Source organism: Harpia harpyja, chromosome 12, assembly GCF_026419915.1.
Source record: "Harpia harpyja isolate bHarHar1 chromosome 12, bHarHar1 primary haplotype, whole genome shotgun sequence".
Lineage (NCBI taxonomy): Eukaryota > Metazoa > Chordata > Aves > Accipitriformes > Accipitridae > Harpia > Harpia harpyja.
In genome coordinates, this window is record NC_068951.1 from 5,958,401 (window position 1) to 5,980,898 (window position 22,498).

At 52.7% G+C, this 22,498-nt stretch overlaps 1 protein-coding gene across 9 annotated transcripts; it reads left to right on the top strand.

Annotated features, from left to right (window-relative positions):
* The first annotated feature begins 222 nt into the window (after positions 1–222).
* FLOT2 (flotillin 2) lies at positions 223–22,384 on the top strand. 9 transcript variants are annotated; one of them, XM_052804458.1, is made up of 11 exons: positions 223–340; positions 8,349–8,430; positions 13,225–13,315; positions 17,739–17,862; positions 18,276–18,394; positions 18,838–18,951; positions 19,044–19,163; positions 19,586–19,800; positions 20,005–20,188; positions 20,365–20,514; positions 20,694–22,384. In XM_052804458.1, exons 1-11 carry the CDS (start codon positions 292–294, stop codon positions 20,730–20,732), a joined length of 1,287 nt encoding a protein of 428 aa, XP_052660418.1. In that variant the 5' UTR covers positions 223–291; the 3' UTR covers positions 20,733–22,384. The 9 variants fall into 9 exon arrangements, with proteins under 9 accessions (XP_052660418.1, XP_052660417.1, XP_052660426.1 ...); XM_052804457.1 differs by lacking the exon at positions 13,225–13,315 and adding an exon at positions 11,276–11,366 and having other exon boundaries at positions 233–340; XM_052804461.1 differs by lacking the exon at positions 13,225–13,315 and adding an exon at positions 17,129–17,247 and having other exon boundaries at positions 275–340.
* Positions 22,385–22,498: the final 114 nt, after the last annotated feature.

Genomic DNA, 22,498 nt, shown 5'->3' on the forward strand with positions numbered 1-22,498 from the left:
GGGGGGGGGAACCTGAGTGGGGGGCAGCGGCCATGTTTGTGGGGCTCTCGCGACGCAGCCGCCCCGCCTTGCACACGCACGCACGCGGCGCCCAACATGGCGGCGGCGCGGGATGCTCGGCCCCGCCCTCGAGGTGAGGCGAGGCGCGGCGCAAGCACTGACCTTCCCAATATGGCTGCGCCCGCTGGTCGCGGCCGCGACGTGCGACGCGCGGGGGCGGGGCGGCGCGGGGGGTTGTGGGAACGGGCGGTGAGGCGGTGGCGGTGGCGGCGGTTGCGGACACCGGGCACCATGGGCAACTGCCACACGGTGGGGCCCAACGAGGCTCTGGTGGTGTCAGGTACGGCCGGTGCCTCGCAGGGGCTGGGGACGGTGTCCCTGCCGTGGGGGGTTGGGGGGGGAGAGGGGCCCTGAGGGGACCCTGTCATGGGGGGGGTCCCTGAGGGAATTGGGGGGGGGGGGGGGTGTCTGTAATGGAGTCTACTAGGAGGGGGCCCTGGTGGGAATTGGGGGGGGTCCTGGCTGTGAGGGGACTCTTGGGGGTCCCTGAAATGGGTGTTGCGGGGAGTGTCTCTGTCCTGAGGGGGTTTTGGGGCACTGAGGGGGGACCCTGCGATGGAGGGGGGGGGTGTCCTGTCATGGAGGGGCACTGGGGAGAAGCAGTCCCTGCCTTGAGGGGACCCTGGGAGGTGGTGGGGAATGAGAGGCCCTGCCTGGGTGGGGAGTGTGGGATCTGGGGGGTGTGTTGGGGGTGCCTGCTGCAGGCTGCTCTGTGATTTGGGGGGGGGGGGGAATCCCCTGTAGGAGCACTGGGGTGTTGTGGCGGGAGGTCCTTCCTTGAGGGGGCACTGGGGAGGGGGTCTCTGTCATGAGGGGACATTGCGGCATTGTTTGGGGGGTGTCCTGCTGTGGGTGGGCACTGGGGTGCTGGGGGTGTCCCTGCCGTGTGGACCCTGGGGCTCCCCGGGGTGGGGGTCCCCGTAGCGCAGAGAGCGGTGGGTGAGGTCGCGATGCCAGCGGCACGCCCCAGTGCTGCTGCTGCTGCTTTTGGATGATGTCAAGCAGTGGCACCAGCAAGGCTGCCAGGCTCTGGGCCGCTGCCAACAGCCCTTAGCTTGGATTACCAAGAAACCATCCTGTTTCTGGGGGGCAGGTTGGCTTTCATGGGGAGGGAGAGCTGGGTGTGAGCATCCCACTGGGGCAGAGAGGGCAGCTTGGGGCAGGGCACCACGGGCCTGTCCCTGGGGTGCCTTTCGCATCCACCATATCCTACTGCTGCTTTGTTACTAGCACGTCACCTGGCCTCTCCGTGGTGCTGTCACTGGACGCAGTTGATGCCCACCAGATATGTACAGTTTTCTCTTCAGGCAAGCTGGTTGCTTAGGTTACGGTTAAATAAACCAGCAGTGCAGTCCCCTGTGTCTGATTCAACCTGTAGCTGCAGGGTTAAATAAACCAGCAGTGAAATCCCCTGTGTCTGATTTAACCTGTAGCTGCTCCAATACTCTGCCGAAGCTCCAGACTGCACTTTGGCATAGACCAGGCTGCATGCAGACAGGACTTAATTACCGTTAGGTGATGTAACAGCTTGCTATAAGGGCTGGATACTCCGCTCTTGTGTGACAGGCTGGGGCCAAGTGCAAGGTAATAACCAGGTTAGATACAGCTGTTGGTCACTTCATGTGTCCTCAATCGTGTTAACGTCCTTTCTGTCAATGCTGGACTAGTTTTGTGGAAGACGCTTTGATGCTCAGACCTAAACTCACCCGGGAGAAAATGCATGTGAACGTCAAGGATGTGCTACGATCACAGCTCTGCCGTGCATGTGAAACTATGTTGTTATGTTTTTGGAGCCAAAGCCTCCAGCGGGCTGTGGCACTTGCTTTTCTGGCTGGTCTGTTATCAGTTCATCTCTCTTGGATAACAGACCTGTTATGGGAATTACTGAGGAGATGCCAGAAGCAGGCTGCAGTTTTGGAAACAAGTATGCCTGCTGTGGCAGCTGCTTCTAAGGAGATACAAACCGCACCCACCAGCTGCCTGGAGCAGCAGTATTTCTTGCAGTTTTCCTGGTCTTCTGCACATTTCTGCAGTTCCCGGCTGGGATCTAGAGCTGATACTGCGCTTCCCTCTGAAAAGACCCCTGTCAAAATCAGCGCTGCTTGGTGAAATGCCATGTCCTGCGGGAGGAATCGGGAAGCTGTGCTCCAGGTGTGCCAGGATGCCCTTCGGTCTTAAGAGCTTGGTTTTGCTTCTGTTCAGCTCTGAAGTTTACAAAATGCGGCTTGCAGGATGAGCCAGCAGGAATTTATGGCATCTGCTTGCAGTTCCAAGCGTTATGCTTTCCCACAGCCGGGAGCGGCAAGCCGAGGACACTCCTCGATGTACAGCCACATTCTGGGAAGGGAGCGTAAATCGTGCCAGGCTCTGCAAGTCAGAATTGGTTTCAGTGCTGCCACCAGACATGGTTTTCCTGTGCTGCTGCCCAATGTGGTCTGCAAATGCTTGCTGTCTCCTGAGAGCACCGGCTGTGAGCTTCAGGGGCAGCCCGAGAGGTTGTGGGAGCTCTGTAGAGCCCCGCAGCTCCTCTGCGCTTATGTGCAGAGTGAACGCCAGGGCATTAGTGGGAGGGAGGCATGTAACTACAAGCAGTTGTGGTTCCAGGAACTTGAGCCGTGTCTCTCCGGGGAAAAGCAGAGAGGACCTCGGGGGCCAGCATTTATTTGTGTGACACTAGGTTGGATTTGGGGAGGGAGGGGGAAGGGAAGAATAAACCAACAACAAATAATATTAAAAGCAGGCATTTGGCTTGGAGTCTTGAATTGTCATATAGTTGTTATTTGAAAGACTTGACTTTGCAGGAAGGCACCTCCAAATCATGAAGCTGATTGGAAAGTTTTCTTTATTGTAAATTTAGCCTGTGCCTCTTGAAGGAAGTTTGATCACATGCCTCCCCTGGCATGTGGGTTTTTTTCTGAGGAGTGATGTTCTTTCTTTTCACTTTCTTGAGAGACGCTCGAGTTCCTCCAGTGCTCAAGGAGCAGCCAGCCATGCCTTGGGGAGGTCTGTGTGTGCAGGAGCTTCGTAGCCTTATTTGGGAAGCTGCTCCCAGGCACGGGTCGGCGTTCCCACTGACACTTGCGTCCTTCCCCGGTTGAGCAACACGGATCTCCTTCTAAGAAATTGCACGTGGTTAGCCAATCTGTCCGTGAAATGTAGACCCCAGGCTTTGTAAGAATGCTCCACAAAGCCCTACAGAGACAATGATGGTCTCTGCAGAATGTGGGTCTAACTTTGCTGGAGGGCAGCCATGCTTGGGAGCCTCCCGGTGAGGTTTGGTACAAGCTCTGAGGAGGCTTTGGCAGGCACCTGGCCCATCACTGGGTCCTCTCCAAGCGCAGCTGCAGCCAGTCAAGTTTTCAGGGAGATATACAAAGTACCTGTTTGTCCTGATATCAAAATGTTCCCACCACCTAAATAAGTTGTCTTAGATGCATAATGCTGGTTTTGGGTTACAGTCTGGTTGAATGCAGCTTTCATGGCTAAGGATCGATCTGCTAATTTTGAAATACAATGCTATAATATTTCTGCAGAGACTTATAATAAAGAGGTATAATTTATAATGGCCGCATTCATCTTACAGTTACCATAAGTAAATAGCGTTGCCCAAATCTCTACAGTTAGGGCATTTTCCTTCTGGCTGTTGAGGGCAGCAGGGTGGCACCACGCAGCAATGGTCCAGCAGCCAGAGGAGCCTCGAGGTGAGCACCTGGAGATATGTGACAGGGGAAGGTTGGCACAGCCCACCGTGTTCCTGGGTCAGAACAAACTGCCGTTTCATCGAAAGTTCAGGGTGTGAAAGGTGGAAAAAAAGTCAGGGGAGTTGCAGCCCAGTCAACCTAGCTTTATTTCCTGGGAGAGTATTGAAACAAATACATTGCTCCTAAATGCCTAGAAGAAAACAACTACACTGTATTTGCTGAGTATGAGCCGTGCCCAGCTGATCTGACTTCCCTCTCAGGTGAGTTAGCACTCTAAGGGAATGAGGAGAAACAGCAGGTATTGTACACCTTGCCTTTGCTAAGGCTTGTTACGCTCTTACGATTTCTCAGAAGTCAGCTTGAGAAATATGGTCCAGCCCAGTTTCTCAAACTTTACTTTAGTGCGGTGCCCTTTGGGGCTCCTTGATCTCTGTCAAAGTAAGAAAAGAGCTAGCAGTTAATTCCAGTTTTGTGTAAACATTTCCTGCCGCACCCCAGCAGTCAGGGGTAGTTAACCCTTCTGGAGGTGCTCTAAGCTCTCACATCCTGTTACTGCATCCTTCTTATTCCTGCAAGAGGAACTGGTCATGATTTTGAGCCAGTGTGACTGTGCTGTTTTTATGGTACTTCTCGAAGTTTTGAAAGCCTGAAATAAAGGCTTCTTGAGGCTTTGCAAGCCCTTCCTGCACAAAAGGAACTTAGGCAGCTCCTCTGTGGTGTTTCCTTCTCGGGAGGTAGTTCTTCAGCTTTTTGCCGGTGGTGGAGCTCAAGGTTTCCCTTGTCAGGTGCTTGTTAAATCTCCAAGACTTGCAAATTACTCTTCAGAAAGCATAGCAGGAGAAAGAGGTGGACAGAATAGCCTTGGGGCTTTCCTTTTGGTTTCCAAGAGGTATTCTAGGGTAGTATGTCTGTAGTTTTGTTGTATAACTTCACTGTGGTTTGTCTTCTCCAAGTTTCTGTTCACAAGATGAGTTAAACTAAACGTGTGTTTTTTAAACTTGCTCCGTAGCATTGATAGCCGTAGTTTAAAACAAGTCATTTTGATATAGATTACATCCAAAACAAGCTAGCCAGCATAATCTGCTTTCGTCTGCTGTGGTGACCGTCAAAGGATTTTATGGATTCAACTTGGAACCCTGCATCTTTTAAAATAAATTTTTGTTAACCTTGTACCATTTCTGCATGTGGACAAAGCCTAATTTATATGCACAGCAGGGCCTAAGAACCAGACACTGACTTTAGTCTAGACCCTGCTTTATTATGTGATTTTCTTTATGTATGCCTTTGCCTTTTTCTCTCCTCTCCATTATGTCTTTTGTCAGTAAATGTTTTCAATTATCAATTTTTTCCCTGTCTTTCTGCACTTGCTTGTTAACACCCCATGACATTTCCCAGCACAGGGCTGTTTCTCTACAAACCCAGCTTCTGTTGGACTGGACCAAGCTGCTTATTCCCAGCTTTGGTGGTGGGTCCTCCTGGAGGAGGAGACTGCAGCACCAGATTGCCCTGAATGGAGGCATGAAGATGGCAGCACTCTCTGTGCAGGTGAAGGCAGTGGTGTCTGCTCAGTTCTTGTCTTCAGCCTGCAACAGTCTTTGGGAAGAAATATAGTTATTGAGTTATCGTAGCAGCCTGTTTACCGTGACCTGATTTCTGAACACTCACCGCTTCCTGCCAGAATACAAGTGTGTTGCCTCGAGTTACCTTGGGAGAGCAAATAACACAGAGCTTGTTCACAACCTCAAATTGTCCCAGCTTTGATGTTTTGAGCCCTGTGTCTCCGTAACTGTTGGGGCTCCTGTTCTTTCTTGCGTTCCGTCCATCAGGGCAGCAGCTTCCTGCATCTGCCGAGAGATCCGTTTATCTACAAACTCCCAAGCGATTAATCTCATTTCATAAAAAACCAAAACAAGACAAAACAAAAAAACCCAGATGATGTGCTTTCTCCTGGCTCTGGGAATTCTTGCTTGAACATGGGACCCCTTCGTTTGGGAAGAGGCCAAGCTGGATGGCAGCTTCCCGGCTATGAATCCTCCGTTTGTAGTGCGCCTGGCCGCCGTACACTGCCCCGGAAGAGGGACGGTGGATGTTTGTGGAAGCAATGGCCAAGTGGCTGTGAGACTCAGGCTGCTAGAACAGTGGGTGTATTATAGCTGGAAAAGGCAATTTCTCTGCCAAATCTCATTGTGCAAGAGGGTTTATTCTTTAGCCTTGCAAAGATTTCACTTTGTTGGTTCCTTTTTCACTTGCTTTCTGAGACTTGGGAAAGAGGCTGCAGGGCTGCAATGGAAAATGAGCGTTCAGCTCATCTGACTTGCGTTACCAGGACGGAGCTCTGCTGTGCTCAGACGTCCGGCTTGCATGAAAGCAACCAGCTGGCATCCCGCTCCTGTTTAATGTGTTAGTTTTCCCTGTTTTTCTTATGCTTTGAACACTTTTTGACATATAATCTAGCTTGGTAAACTGTGCTGTGCAGCAGTGTTGTGTAGCGCTGGGAAGCAAACATGGGGCTTGCTTTGGATGTGCTACTAAATAAGGTATTTCCTTGCATTGCCTGCAAAAGAAAAGAAACGTCTGTGTGGAGAGGCACATTCGTGTAACAACAGTGGGTTTAGGGTGCAGAGTTTTCTCAGAACATTATTATGAAATGATTACCAGAGGTTTGGTAAAGACCACATAGACCCTGTGAAATAAAATACCTTTCCACGTGGAGCTGCTTTTCCCAACTGCCAGGAACACCTCCCTTCCTGTTCTTGGAAAACAAGGGCCTGGCGAAAAGGCTGAACTAACCGGGCTGACATCCTCCAAGAAACGTTAAAAGGCGTTGTGGTTAATACGATGCAGGATATTGTATCATCAGCTCCTGTAACTCCTTGCCTGGCTGAAATAGCCTTCCAGCTACAGGAAGAAGCTATCCAGAAGCCGTCTTGGAGGTGGCAGAATATTCCTCTAGGCTGTGGAGCACAGGAGACCCAAAAAAGTGTGTAAATCTGTCTCACATTTGTGTTTACTTCCTACTGAAATCGGAAGGTGAAGAATTGTAGATGAGGCCGATGTGCCGGTTTATCAACTATTGCGTGGAAGCCAGTGAAGCAGGCAGTATCTTTAGCTGATGGTGGAAGATGGCCAAACACTTGAGGATGGAGAGGACGAGGAGGAGGAGGATGGGGAAGACAGAGTCCCCTCCTGCGGTCCAGAGGGCCCTGCCAGCATGCTGGCCTGGATGTGTACTGCCTTTGCTTCTTCATTTTGACCTACTGCAGCAAACTTAACAATTGTTGTCTTCCTTGAAGGGGCTGTCTTCTGTAGCTGTGGTATGCTGGCTTCATAGTTCTCCCTTTCCCCTCCCACAACACAAAGCTCCCACAGCGCTGCAGCCACGTTGTTTTCCCTGCGTGCCCGCTCTTCCTCTGCGCTGGCTCTGTCTTGCCTGCGTAAATACGTCCCGCAGGGCTGAAACTGTCTGTTGCTCTGTTGGTACAGCGCTTGTCTTGCTGAGGCCCTTGGGCGCTGGTGTAGTAAGTGTGATTATGGATAACAAACTAGGGACGGAGTGCTGGCTTGATCTGCAGCTCGCAGCCCTGCCTGGTCCGAGCCAGAGAGCTGCAGAGCTCCTCCCTTGCCAGGCATGAAACCTAGGGCTGGTCGCTGGCAGGGTGCTCTCTTGAAAGGTAGCAGGCATCTTTTTCCTTGAATCAAAGATATGAAAATCCAGACAGCATCTTCCAGCTTCACTGGGGTCAAATCTTAAATGTGTCAGAGGATTTCTGGAGGCTGCCAGAAGTCTGGGCACAGCAAGCTCTGTGATGGACCACCCGAGCCTCAGGCACTGTAGTACTTGCACGAGTCAGAACTAGCAGATATCTTTGGGGAGCTCAAGGGTTCTTCCATCCTCCAACACTGACCTGCTAGCTTTTTGGTGGGTTTGAGGGTGGTTTGCAGTGTGGGGTGAGGGAAAGGAGGTGGATTTCTTACACGGCTTTCAATAACAGAGCTGGTTAAAGATACTGAAGCATGTACTTACAACGATTCTGGTTGCTAGAAGTGCTTAAACTGCTTAACAAAACTAAAATAAAATCCTGGTTTGAAATACAGTTGCTTTGTGTGTATTATTGTTCATCATACTGAATTATTACAAATACTATTTTCCCATTTTATAAGACAATTCTAAAAAAAGGTTGCCTTTGGAAAATTACTGTGTGAAGCCCATGGAGGTGCGGAAGAGCATTGGGTTCCCCAGTGGCTGGCTGCGTTATGGCCGACTGAAGGGTGTTCCAGGGCTGCTGTGAATCTTGGAAAGAGGTTTCTGTGTTCATTATTTATCAGACACTGCAGGCATGCTTGGATTCTTCTGGGTCATGCTGCAGAGCTTGGCTTGGTAGCAGTGGGTGCTGTAACGCTGCTCTGAGGGGCTGGGGGAACTGATGACCACCCAGGGTGCCCTTTCCTCAGCACTAAGAGGCTGGGCAGGCTTGTTGTGAAGTTGTTCTGCTCGTGACTCACTCTGGGTGCAGGTTTTTCCCTGGCTGAGAGCAACACGTGTGTGTGTGTAATCTCTACAACTCTGTGCTTTCTGCTGTGCTGCAGGTGGCTGTTGTGGCTCTGATGTAAAGCAGTATGTATACGGAGGCTGGGCCTGGGCTTGGTGGTGCATTACTGACACCCAAAGGTAAGGAGACCCCTGTTATTTGTGGGTTTGGAGTAGGAGTTAGGCAAAGCCATCCCAGTGGGGCTGTCAGCAGTATCTTTAGGAACACGGGACTGGGCACTGCATATGAAACCATGGATGAGCGTCAGCCCAGCCTGCTGCCTTTGGCTGTGACCAGCTCCTGGTCCTTCGAAGGAAGGCTGCCTTGCGTACAGCACTGTAAGTAGCTGGAAGGAGCAATATGTGCCCTGTGCCTTGAAGCATGGGGAACGTAGGGTCACTCACAACCACACAGCTTCTGGCTGTCCTCTACTTTGAGTGGTGGGGGCTGAGGTTGTCCAGGGCCCTGCAGGAAGTAATCCTGTCATTTCGGGCTTACCTGACAGTAAACGATGATGTACAAAATAAAATTGCAGGATGGAGGGGTTCTGTGCTGACTATTTGCGTGGGGCAGCTGGGTATCATGGTGCAAAAGACAAAAAAAGAAAAGAAATCCCATGCTTTCAGCTTGGAAGTACTTTCCAAATGGCCTCTCTGTCCACACCTCTCCTCAAACCCAAGTCAATCAGATTTTTGTTTTCTTTTTTTTCTCCTCCCCCCCCCTTTTTGGTTCATTGTTTTTTATTTACATAAAACCCAACAAGCTGAGAGGGCCATAGCCTGGCTGGTCATTGTGTTTCTTCCTGTGCTGGTGCAGTGAGTGCTGAGGAAGGCGGCAGCCCTGCTCTCCTCTGCTGCTGCCTTTGCAGCGCTCCGCAGCTATGAGGCTCTCACAGAGGTACTGGGCAGCGGGGCCACTGGCCTGGCTCATCCATGAGTTCACAAGGGAACCTGAGTTCTGCCCAGTATGGCCCAAATCTCACCCAGTAATAAACACGTTTGTGGCACGCAGTGGGCCAGTGCCCCCTCCTGCTCCTCAAGTCTCCTTTTCTAAAGATACGCTGACTGCTGTCACTTTGGGAGCAGGCTGTGTTCCTATTTAAAACCACGGGATTTCCTTTCTCTCCCTTTCCTCAGTCGTGGATTTTGCTTGCTGCTTCTTACTGTGCTGGTCTCTGAACTAACATGCTGTGACAGTGCTGCTGTCCTGCTAACGTAGCTCTTGGTCTTTAGGATCCATGGGAATGTTACTTTCTCCTAACACCTCCCTCATGCTCATCACCAATGCAGGTTTCCTCCATCTGTGTAAAAGATAATAGGGACAAAGGATAAAGATGTGACTTTTGGGTTTTTGCACTGAGTGATGGCCAGAAGTTGTAGTTAACCCTTCCTGCTTGATCTGGCCACCTCTTTTCCCTGTTCATGTGTTGCCACCAGCAGACAAAGTGAGCATGTTGCTGCCCTCGCTCTGCAGAGGATACACTGCCGTAGCTGCTGCTCACCTGCAGGTCAGGCAGCTTGCCTTGTTCGAAGGGTTTCTGGCTGCTGCTGGCATTTGACTCACGACAGCTCTCGGGTCCTCTCCCAGGTGGCTGGTACTTGGGATTGCTACGAGAGCCTACCATAGTGCTCCCACTGCATGAAGAGGTCTCAGCTAACACCTGCTGCTTTAGCCCGGGCTCTCCAGTGATGCTCGTACGAGGTGGGAAAGGAAGGAAAGGCCCAGCTTGTGGGGTCAATGCTTAAGAACTGCGTTTGATCCAAACAGGCTTCATTCCTGAATTTTTGAGAGGCATCTCATTGGGAGAACTGTTGATTTGAACAAATGGTTTCTGCTCCTCCTCTTGTGTGAGAAGCCCAGAGAACAGTGCAGGACCTTGACCTGCCATGTGCAGGAGATAACAGATGTATTTGGGAGGCTGACTTATTAAGTTAAGCAAAGGCTGAGTCCAGGGCCAAGAACTGCTTGCCAGGAGTGAGCTGTCATATGATAGAGGTCTGTGCATTATTTAGCGAACAGGGCTCTTGACAGGAATGCCAGCACCCAAACAAATCTTTTACTTTAAAATCTATACCCCTGGTTCATGCCATGGGATATGGGGCTTAATTCTCCTTTTGAAAACAGTGCCTTTCCCAAATACCATAAGCCATGCCACAGATGGAGCCTGCTCCATTAACATGAAGAGCGAGACACATTTCCTCCTCTGAAATTAGGACATCTTTTCTGGAACTGCCAGCGCTGAGAGCAAGAGAGACAGCAGCAATTGTGTTGCTGTCAGCGGCATCCCGCCAGGTAGCACTAACCTGGGAACAAAAGGAACAGTTAGAGCTGGCAGGGTGCTGGGCTCTTATCCTGCTGCAACCTTGAGGACTGGAAAAAAAAAAGAAAAAAAAAATCCAATCCCTGTTTAAGGGTCAGAAATAAAAGCAGTGAGAGAGGCAGCATGGTCTTACACGCCTCTGGGGGAACCAAATGGTATTATTCAGCTTCCCAGAACAGCACTTGGAAGCACCTTCTCTCATCAGTGCCTTAGCCAAGGGTGGGTAGCCAGGTCCCTGGCATTTTCATTTTTCTGGCCCCTCTTAAATGTTGGCATAGAAGCATTAAATTATTACAAAAAGGAATTTTCTGTGTGTGAAGATTACTCCAACAGAGAATTCCAGCTGACTCCAGGATGGCAGTTCAGGTAGGATACACAGTTCAGTTTCATCTGCAGTGACTTACGGGGCGCAGGGTGGAGACGAGCCCCCAGCCTGTTTGTCCTCATTAAAAGAAGCAGCTAGATGCTGTAAACTCCCCACAGTGACCAGAGAAGCTGCTCTGGCCCAGCGTTACGCAGCCCTGGGAGCAGGCAGTGGGAGAAAGGCAAACTGAACAGGGAAAATTGGAAACCTGAAAGTCTTGTCTGTCCTTTGCAATGGGTGTCTTACTCTCTGATAACTGCTTTGTATATTTGCTGTCCTACCCTTATTCCTCGCTGCTCAGACTGTCTTTGGAGGTTATGACCATCCTCTGTCGCTGTGAGAATATTGAGACGTCGGAGGGGGTCCCACTGTACGTAACAGGGGTTGCACAGGTAATAATCCACCAGCTTCCTAACATTGTGTCTAACCGTTTATCCCTCTGTTTTGAGCAGCAGCAACAGCAGCAGCAGCAGCAGGATAACATAAAAACTAATGGTTTTCTAATGGGACGGTTGAAATCTCAATACCCTCGTCTCCTTCCCCTTCTCTGGCACTTGCCCTGGGGCGCACTCCACAGTTTATAGGTAATGCAGACAGATGCATATTTGTCAAATTCCAAATTCAGCATTGCTGTACTGGCTCCTTCTGAAAATGCTGCAGACATTTGCTCCAGCTGTAACCCTTTCCTCAACAGCACTGTTTCCATTGTGTGCTTGGTGGAGAGCAGAAGGGCATCTGCTTTTGTGTGGAGCCACAAGCAGGCCAGACTAGCTTCTGGGTTTGGAGCAGGTGGGAAGGCAGGTTTTGCGCTGTTTCAAAAGGAAACCTGTACACATGTGGGGAAATTGCAACTGTACCTGGCTCTGCAGTTTTGGATATGGGTTTCCACTCGGCCCTTCTTCCTCTGCATGGAGACAGTGCCCATTTTGGATGTTGTCACATTTGAAAGTACAGCATAGAGACCTCGGATGAGTTGCAACATACAGGACTAGCGTTTGCACTGTGAGCCGTTATGAACCAGTGTAACAGTAATTGCCAAACATCCCTGTGACTTGCCAGCTAAGAAGCAGCACAGTATTGAAATTAAATGCCAAGTATAGATTAGGTCTTCAGAAGGCTAAAATCCTGCACTAGCTGATCAAAGCTGTGAATACATACGGCAAAAAATGCCTCCGCGTGTTCTGGACAGTGGGATCTGTTTTACCAGCTCCCAGCTTCCGTGCCAGTTTAATTAGGACAGTGGCCAAGGCAAGCATGAACTTGCAGAGATACATTTCGGCACTTCCAGCCAGTCCTGGAGCGACTCGGCGTGCACGCAGCAGCCCAGTGCAGCCCCTTCATGGTTCAAATGTTTGACCTAATGTTCACTGACACAAGCTTTCTGCCCTATGGCTCCCTGTCCTGACTCCCAGCGCCTTCCCGGCTTGTTATGGCCAACACGAGAGCCAGGCTTTGCTTCCTGAAGCAGAACCTGCCACGGCCAAGCATGTCTCTTGTTTTACCAAATCATGACTTGCAAATTGCTGGGTCTGGCCAAAGTACCTCGAGCCCACCCTGGGTGACTGAGAAAGCTCTAGAGCTGCAGGATCTGTTCCTGGGTGCCTGATACTGTACAGGCATGACCCCAAAGAGCTGGAGACTCGCTTCTATCTGCCTTTGGGTCACAGGACACAGGAAAAGGGAGAGGTGAACCAGATCAGGGGGTAGGTCTGCGTTAATGCTAACCCAGCGAGGGCAAAGGCAGGGCTGCTTCTTGCAGCATCAGCACCAGGTTTTTGCCAAGCACCAGGGCTCCCGCGGGGGTGGCAGTGCGGGGCCGGGGGGTGGCATCCTGGGTCCATGCTGTGCTTTTAAACCAGTGACACCAGCCAGCGAGAGCACGTGCTGCCCCGGCGTTGGGCAGCGTGGCACAACAAGCCTCTGACAGGGGGCCCTTTGAGTTCTCAAAGCTGCTAGCTTCTGGCCACCTTGCTAGCCTAGCAGACGGGAAAGGGTCACGGTATCATTTCCAGTCTGGCTCCCAGCCTTTCTCTGCTGATAAATTGCCTTTAAGCGTTATCTGGAAAATCTATTTCTTGGCCAAAGTGACTTGTCTGTCTCCAGTCACAGATGTAGTCCCTCGGCTGCGTTCTGCACCTGTCTTACATTACCTGTGATGAGTGCGGCAGGTAGCCCGGGGCAGGAGATGCAAAGGGAAGAGCTGAGTGTGTGTTACCTGGAAACGTGCAAATATTTTACGTTTTTTGGCAGGATTTCCCTAGAGATAATGACGTTACAGCCCAGGTGTGAGGACGTAGAGACGGCGGAGGGGGTAGCTTTAACTGTCACAGGTGTGGCACAGGTACAGTAACTCCAAAACATCATTTCAGGAATGCATGTCTCTAACTTAAATCTAGTTTTCCCCCTTAAGAGGTTGCTGTTGCCCAGGAACAGAAGCCAAATGCTCTGAAACACATTCTTGTACAAAATCACGCTGACCTTGTTGGTTCAAACACACTACAGCATGTTCCATGTTGTGAAGGGGGTTGTGACCTCTCCTTCTCTCCCCAAAATCATTCCTCTTTTTCTGGTGTCTCATTTGTCCACATGGCAAATGAGGTGTGTGGGGATGACTTGATCTGTTTGTGAAACGCTGAAGTACCACAGTGCCCTTGGAGCCACGTGTGACCCTGCAGGACTGAGCCATTCACTCCTGAGATGGTGTCGAGCATTATGTTGCTTTGGATTATTATTACTAGCATGTGGACCTTGTAATTCTTCATGGTGAGTTAAAGCTTAAAGAAAGAACTTAGTCCCTCCAGGCACTAAAATTTGTGTGTAAAATTTCTGGCTTGAATTGAATTTTGATTCTCTGAAGCTGCCTTCATACGTGAGAACCAGCTCTTGCTGCTTGTGATAGTACACTTAAACACCCATGTTTCTTAGACTCCAAGGCCTGCTGCCCTGATACAGAGTTTGTCCTTGTGACCAGGTCCTGCCTAGGGGAAGATGCTGGGAGGGAAATGTTGTTAGCTTTTGACAAAATTTGACTCCCCGAATAGGCAGCTGGATGCTTTGATTTAAAATTGCTCCCGACAGCTCATTCTGGGTGTATAAAACCAAGATAGCGGTTCTGAGTGCACACAAGGCTGTGGTCACCGCGTGTCCCAAGGCATGTCCAGGTCTGTTGTTGCAGGAGAGGTGACGGTCACATTCGCTGCGGTGAGCAGTGGAGCTGAGGGGACCTGCTGAGTGACACAGTGATGTGACCAAAATCCCACATGCGTCAAAAGGCTCCCCCCAGGGAAGAGCACCGTGGCTGCTGCAGCCCTTTTAAGACCAAGTGCTTGACAGATTTCACCCAGCGCTTTCCAGAGCAGCAGATTCCTCCGTGGGTTCATTGGTTTGCTCTCAGCTGACATTGCAGAGGAGCTGTGTGCTGTGTCTGTGCATAAGTGAGGATATGAATTCAGCCAGGAGCAGTTTCTGGATTGTCACACATGGCAGAAGGGCTGGGCACAACCATGACTCAACAGCGGATAATCCGTCGCCCTGCTGCTGTTGGGGAATGGGGCTACATGCAAGAGCACCAGCACGGGAGCCAGCATCTTGGGCTCATCCTGGCTCTAATGATGTGAACCAGTGTCCTTGTTTTCAGTTTTTCAGTTCTTTATATCCATTTAGCTGCTAATGTGTCACGTAACCGCAGTGGTCTTTGCATGGTTGGCAAAATATGTGCACCCCTCTGTCCCCTCACACACATTTCATAAATCTGTAGGCTTTTCCTTCTGCATTTGGAAAAGGTATTTCTGTGAAGGCAGCATTCCTTTTTGACCTAATTTTGGGACATCCTTGCATTGCCTGCAAAATGGTCTAGGCTGGGCGGCGCATGGTAGCAGAAAGCTGGATCACCAGGTGCCTTGATTTAAAAATGCAGCTCCCAATTCATCTCATTCATGTTATTCTCTTCTCACTGTTCATTTTTTCCACTGTCAATTAATTTTAAAGGTTTAGGCTTGTGAGATGCAAGGAATTGCCCTGCAGAAAGCAGGCTTGAGGCAGCTGGGGACACGCGTGGCAGAGGATACCTTAATTTTGCAGAAGTACTTTTGAGGCAAACGTCTTTCTTTTAAGGGCTTGTGCATAAAAAGGAAAAAAGTAAACAAATTATTACTAGAGAAACACCTTTTAAAATGTTTGCCGTAATAATAGAAGTGCTTAATGTGCATAAGGATGCTGTTCTTTTTTTGAAGAGGGATGTAATGAGTACTCACCAGGAGCCTCCTTCCTGTTGGCTGGGTGCTTTGTGGTGTGCGGGGATGCTGCTGCCTTAGGCCAAGCTGGGCTTCGTATCCTTCAGTACGATTTTTCTGAGCCTCAAGCTAATTGGATTGTCTCTGCTCACCCCTCGCTGTGATTGCAGCTGGCTGGAGCTGGGTGCGGCGGTATCGATCCTTCAGATGGAATTGTTTTATGGAGGCTCTCTGATTTCCTGCCGGCTAAACTCTCTCTCTGATGTGAATGACATTTGAAGAAGCACCAAGTGTCGCAGTGCCCTGTCTGAAATACTGGAAACAAGCTGAGCGCGAATTGCTCAACTCCGTTCTGTTTTGTGCAACCTTTGCTTCGTAGGTTGACATCTATATTCAGTGGATAGCCAGGCTGTTTGGGCTGCAGGCAGGCTGCTGGCTAGCTTTATTCAGAGAGGCTGAATCATTCCTTGCTCCTGTTAAGTACCGCAGGGACTCTCTTAATGAACATCCCGCTCTGTGCTCTGACTGTCCTCTCCATAGCTCCTGAAGGGTGGGGATTGTTTAGAGAGGTGGAATTGCTGGCAGATGCACACCATAAATGCTGCTGCTGAGTCTAATTGGTTTTGGTATTTGCAAAAACCTCCCGTTTGCTGCGAGATGAGCCTTGTGCAGGGCCCACATTCCCGGGTGCAGCTCCATAAGCAGCTCTCCCAACTCCCCCTTGTGTAGAAAGTGCACACTGCTGGCCCGGGGTGCAGGGACGAGAAACCGCTGTGGTCTGGCCCTGTAAGGAACCCAGAGGTCTTGGGGAGAAAGCAGAAGAGGATTGCCACGCTTGCCCTAGTCCCTTTGGTTTTAGACTAGGAGACCCAGCCTGAGAAGCAAAGGTAGGAAATAGGCTCAGCCCAGGTTGATGTTGGTTCATGTTCCTAGGGATAAGGCTGTGGCAGCTGAGTCTTGGTCAGCTCACCGTGTCCAACATGGTCCTCCTCTGGTCCTCTTAGAAGGTGGTGGCTAGTCCCTGTTGTCCTGCTCTCTGGCAGTGCCAGGGCCAGGTGTTGCTGTTTGGCTCCAGAGGTTAGGTTGCAGGATTGTTTCGGATTTGCAGGCTATCAAACCAGGCTTTCTCAAGAAATAGTTGTGCTGCTTTTGCCAGCAGTTTGACCCTGAAAAGTGGTCTTGTAGGTGTCAAGATGAGGTCTATAGGCTGTGAACCCATCAAGAGCATGCATTGGGACCCTTGGAGGGCCCCTGTGCAGCGCCTGAAGCTTTGGAGATCTCTGAGACAGGACCATGCTGGCATTGCAGGTAGCAGCAGGTCCAGCCAGGGCCTTCGGGGCAGGACGCAGGGTGCCACCAGCATCTCATGGGACAGGAGGCACTGCCCAGCCCAAATGTCTCCATGAGAGGGTGCTGTGGGACCCGCTCAGCACCCAGAGGTCCCAGCAGAGCTGTGTGGCTCATATGGCCCTGCTTCCTTCTCTGGTGCTGCCAGACATGTCCCTGTGTCCAGGCATTGCCTGAGCCCTCAGACTGGACCTGGCCACCAGGAGCTGTCACCTTGGTGGGTTGTAGCTCCTCATAGCTGGGTCCTATAGAGCTCCATGAGCACACATCTCCACTGCCTAACGCCCCATAGGGATTTTTAACCCACTTTGCCTTTAAAAAGCAGCCCCGTGACCAGCAGGACCATCGTAAGACCCTGGCTTGTCTGGAACTGGAGATGCTTTTACATCTGGCTCTGACTGTGGGACGTCAAAGCGGCGCTGGGGCGGCTGTGTCCCACCTCTGCAGATTGTTACCAGACTGACTGTGCGGAGTGGGACAACTGGGTCCTGGCTGGGGCACGTTGGGGTCACTGCAAAGCCACAAGCAGGACAAACCAGTGTGCTACGGCCATCTTGTCTGATCTCTCCTTGCAGGGAACGCTGAATGGAGCCCCTGTTCCCAAGCTGCTCCTTGGGCATGTCAGACTCTTCCTTGTTCTCTGCCTTTCCCGTGTCAGAAAAATTAATTCTAGTGAAGGAGGAGGAAGAGAAAGGTAACAAAATGGCTTTTGGCCAGGGGTAGTAATAGAAAGTCTTCTCCTCCTAGGTCTGTTTTTTGGTGCAGTGGCTGAACTGGTAGTTCAGGGCTCTTTGGTAGAGTTTTCATCAGGTGGGACTTATAGGGCCAGGCTCTGTCCCCACATCACCCAGTAGCTGCTGCTGTGGGATAGATGGCTGCAGGGAGCATCTCTCCATGCTGAGCTGCAGTCGGGGTTTGGAGAGGTGTCTGCCCTGGACGCTGGCACTGCTGCATGTGCCTGCAGCAGGGCTCACCCCAGCAGCGGTGAGCAGGGGCTCGCTGGCTGGGCCGGTGGCCCGGCTCAGTGTGGTGACAGCTCAGCATGGTCCCTTGGAGCATCAGTGGCATGGGGGCCTGGCAGCCTGGTGGTGGTACTGCTGCTTCTGCTGCTGCTGCTGCTGTTGGGTGCCTGTCCCTCTTTGGACAGGTGCCTTCAGTCCCTTTGGTTTTATCTCCTGTCTCTAGGTGAAGATAATGACTGAGAAGGAGCTCCTGGCTGTGGCCTGTGAGCAGTTCTTGGGGAAGAATGTGCAGGATGTGAAGAACGTGGTCCTTCAGACGCTGGAGGGGCATCTGCGCTCCATCCTAGGTGCGGACAGGCTCGCGCTCTTGAAGGCATCTTGAGTAGCTTTCTCCCTTCTCTGCTGGCTGGTCCCAGCAGTATTGCAGCCACAACGGATGCTTCCTCTGCTGACTGCAGAGGTGGCATCTTAGATTGTTCCTCCCCTACAGCAGCTCCTGCTGTGTTGCTGGGTGTTGTGGTAAGTGAGTTTTCAGTGCCTGCAGTAAGAGATGTCTGAGTCCCCATAGGTTACAGGTGTGTGTGGTGGTTGCACTTGTGAGACAGATGTCCGTCTGCACTGCAGGGTCTGGGCAGAGGATTATGCCCTTGTGCCCAGACCTCAAGAAATTAGGGGCAACAAGGATGTTGCTGAGCTTAGACCTACACCATTGTGTGTTACCTGTTCCAAATAAAGTGCTTCGCCTTCCTTCCCTCTGCAGGTACCCTGACAGTGGAGCAGATCTACCAGGACAGGGATCAGTTTGCCAAGCTGGTGCGGGAGGTGGCAGCTCCTGATGTGGGTCGCATGGGTATCGAGATCCTGAGCTTCACCATCAAGGTACGCCCAGACGTAGGGTGCTGTGCTATGGGGCTCCGGCAGCGCTGTAGAAGCAGCACGACAGAGCCTGGCCCTGTCTCCTCTGCTGCAGCTGGCTGAAAGGCTCCGGCTGACAGCCTGCCCCAGCTCTCCGGGAGTTTCCATGACAGCCGCCGCAGCATGTCCTGTATCCAGGCAGCGGGGCAAAGAGCACCCGGTAGCTGCCTCTGTAAACATGGCTCGTGGAGAGAGCTTGCTGATAACCAAGCCTCCAGGGAGTCAGAGGGAGGATGGTGGGAGAACCTGCCTCTCCCTGTCACACCTGTTTCTGTTTGGCAGCAGGCTGACATGGCTCGTTCTTAACCTGGCCTAACCGCACAAGTGATTGCTCTGAGCTTCAACAGGAAGAGAGCAAGATGGAGTCGCTCATTTGAAGTGGTTGTGACTTATCTTCCCCTCTCCAGGATGTCTATGATAAAGTAGATTACTTGAGCTCCCTGGGAAAGACTCAGACTGCGGCTGTCCGAAGGGATGCAGACATCGGTGTGGCAGAAGCCGAGCGAGATGCTGGCATTCGGGTGAGTCTGGAGATGTGCTGGGCTTCCCTGCAGCAGCCTGTTTTGCTCCAGCTGCACACCCTGGACCTCTGCTCTCTGTTTCCTCTCTGCAGGAGGCAGAGTGCAAGAAAGAAATGCTGGATGTCAAGTTCATGGCAGATACGAAAATAGCAGATTCCAGACGGGCTTTTGAATTGCAGAAAGCTGCCTTCAGTGAGGAGGTCAACATGAAGGTGAGAGGTATCCAACAGCCCACCGCTGTTCCCTGGCTGGTTTGTGGTGGTATTGGTAGCTCTGGGATTTGCCAGCTTCCTCCTCTTGCATGTGTTAGGAGAGCTGGAGGTGGAGAACCTGGGTTTCTATGTCAGTATGAGCTCCTTGCAGCAGATTCCTCTCCTGTTCGCAACAGTTAGGTGCGACTAGGAGGAGAGGAAAGGGTGGGGAGGGTCATCCAAGCTGAACCTGGTTGGGCTCAAGTGCTGTGGGAAGAGCACACAGGGAAGGACAGCAAGTGCAGTTCTGAGGATTGGGATGTCATCCTTGGATGGGTTTGGGAGCAGGAGCCATGTCTGGTTTCAGGGCCTGCCAAGGGTCCTTATGTCTGCACACAGGAGATCGTGGCCAAGATCCCTCTTCTCATCTCTCCTGTGTGCAGACTGCAGAGGCCCAGCTGGCCTACGAGCTCCAGAGCGCCCGGGAGCAGCAGAAGATCCGCCAGGAGGAAATTGAAATCGAGGTGGTGCAGCGCAAGAAGCAGATCGATGTTGAAGAGAAGGAGATCATCCGGATGGAAAAGGAGCTGATAGCCACTGTGAAGCGGCCGGCCGAGGCTGAAGCCTACCGTATCCAGCAGATCGCCGAGGGCGAGAAGTGAGTGAGCCCGTGACCTGGTCCAGCCCTGAGCCTGGCTGCACGCTGGGCTGGGGTGAGGTGGGAGAAAAGTACAGCAGGTGCTGCTCTGAGACCCAGCTCGTGGGCTCTCTGCAGGGCAGGCACGTGGCTGACAGGGAGGGAAGCAGTGCTGGGTACGCTGCGGGGATCTGGGCTGCTGGAGGGCTGGGTTTCCCTTTCCAGGGTGAAGCAAGTCCTCATTGCGCAGGCGGAGGCAGAAAAGATCCGCAAGATCGGAGAAGCAGAGGCTTTTGTAATTGAGGCCATCGGGATGGCAGAGGCTGAGAGGATGAAGCTGAAAGCTGAAGCGCTCCAGCAATATGGAGAAGCTGCCCAGCTGGCTCTAGTGCTGGATGCGCTGCCTGAGGTGAGGAGGGAGCAGCTTTCCCCTGCTCTGGGCAAGTGGTGGGGAGTTCCCAGGCTGGGCCAGGTCTCCTGGGGGCACAGGGAGGCCCTATGTGGCCTGTAGGGACTTTTCCCAGCAGGCTGATGAGCAGCTCCTTGATTCTTTGCTTGTCCCACCCTCCTTCTGTGCTTCCCCAGATCGCTGCCAAAGTGGCGGCTCCCCTCTCCAAAGTGGACGAGATCGTTATTCTCAGTGGAGAGAGCAGCAATACAACATCCGAGGTAAACCGTCTGCTGGCCGAGATCCCTGCCTCTGTGCGTGCCATCACTGGTGTGGATCTCACAAAGGTGAGCCGGGCACCGGCAGCTGGCAATTTCTGCAGCTCTTAGGGCACAGAGACTTGCCTGAAAACTTACAGACTCCTAGGGACCCTCTCCTCCCCCAGCCCTGCCCAGCCGCAGAGTGCAGGCAGCTCCCTGCTTCCCCCTCCTCCAACCCTAACAGCTTCTCTCTTCCCCTCCTACAGATTCCCCTGATCCAGAAAGCCACCGGGGCCCAGGCATGAGGCTGGGCAACCCAAAGCTAGCGAAGATCACTCCCTGTTATGCACTCAGACATCAACTGCCTTCAACACGTGGGAATTCCTTTTATATCAAAGACAATTGGAGTTTCATTTTTAAGCTCTGGTGCCTTATTTTGTAGGGCCAGAAAGATGCATGTCCAATCAGCTGCTTTTTTTATTACAAAGGCTGGGAGGGGATTTATTTTGTAATTAACTGTATATTGTATCAGGCCGGGGTTTGGATCCGATCCCCAGTTATGACTGGCAGCTTGTCTGGTGTTGCAATCCCAGTGCCTTGCTGTTCTCTGTCCTTGGGTGGCCGCCCAGAGCTTGGAGCAGAGGCTCGGCGGGACACAGAGCATGGAGTGTGGAGCTGTAGGTAGAGAACAGCCAGGACCTACCTCCCCTGGGCTCCCTGCCCTCCCGCAGCAACCCTCCTGGGCACTGCCCAACCCCTGCCTCTGCCCACAAGCTGTTTTTGTGGCTGGCTTTCCCCATCCGAGTGTCTCGCCCACAGGGCCCTTGCAGTGCTAGCACTCCTGCCCAGGCTGGGCTTCCCTGGGGTGGCAGTCACCCCCCGGGGAGGGTGACAATCAGACACTGCCAGTGGGTGCTGCCCACTCCCATGCTGCCTTCCCTCGGGGAAGTTTCCTCCCGGGATCTGGAGAGGAGAGAGCTGGGGGGGGGGAGCTGACAGAGCGTTAGCGGAGGGAGCCCAACTCAGCCCTAGTCTGAGCCAGGCTTGGCAAGGTCCCACCACCAGGAATGCCAAAAAGTAGCGCTGTGCCAAAGCCACCCCCTCCGAGAACGAGGCGAAACCACCGAGGCTGCTGTCCCCGAGTGCTGTGGTACATCTTGTCCCCCCCAACTACTAAACTACCACGGGTCAGAGGGAGGTGGGGGACCAGGCAGGGTGCTGTGGTGGGGACGGGCTCCTCCAGCACCACGGCCTGTACAGCTGGCCGGGGACCAGCGCTCCTGGGACTGGTGCCGTGGCCCTGAGTGCTGGTGGGGGGATGCCCCGACAGGCAGTGCAGAAGCCCCTACCTCGCTCGGTCCCCCTCCCTCTTACGGCCAGTGGCTTTGCTGTCCTGAATGACAATGTGAAAGAGGTTGTCCCCGTGTGTGTCCTGTACTCCCCACAGTGCCACCGTGGCCCTGCGCTGGCCCGTGCCCCTTCCCCAGCTGTCTCGACGCCTGTGTTCAGTGCAGCCGTAGCAGCCAAACCCACGTGTGAAGTCGGCCTGGCGCTGCTGTGGGGTGGTGGGATGGTGACCCGCGCCCGCACCGTGGGGTGCTGGGGGTCCCTCCGCTGGCTCATTCACCCACAGCTCAGTGCTACCCCCCACCTCGTTGCCGTAGGGTGGGTGCAGGGACCCGGGCCAGTACTGGCCAGTCCCTTTGCCAGGAGTGACCTGCCGTGGGGTGGATGGGTGCTGCGGGGGCGAGCGGCACCCCGTCCCCCTCTGTGCCGCCGGGGTGGGGACAACCGGCGTTATCAGCCCCCGGCTTGTGCTCACGCCGCGGGGCCGCCGGCGCAGATCTGGCACTTGCTGGCGGGCGTGCCGGGCGAGGCGTCCTATCTGCATGTGCGTGTGCATGCCTGCGTCCCTGCGACCATCACTGCTGTATGATAATAAAGCCTTGTCACCATGTGCCTTGGCTCTTGTCTTGTGCCTGCTGCACCCATCTCCCCTGCTGTGGCATCCCCGGGCCTAGGGCAGCGCCAGAGCCGGTGCTTGACCGGCCGTGGCATGGGCCGGCTGGGG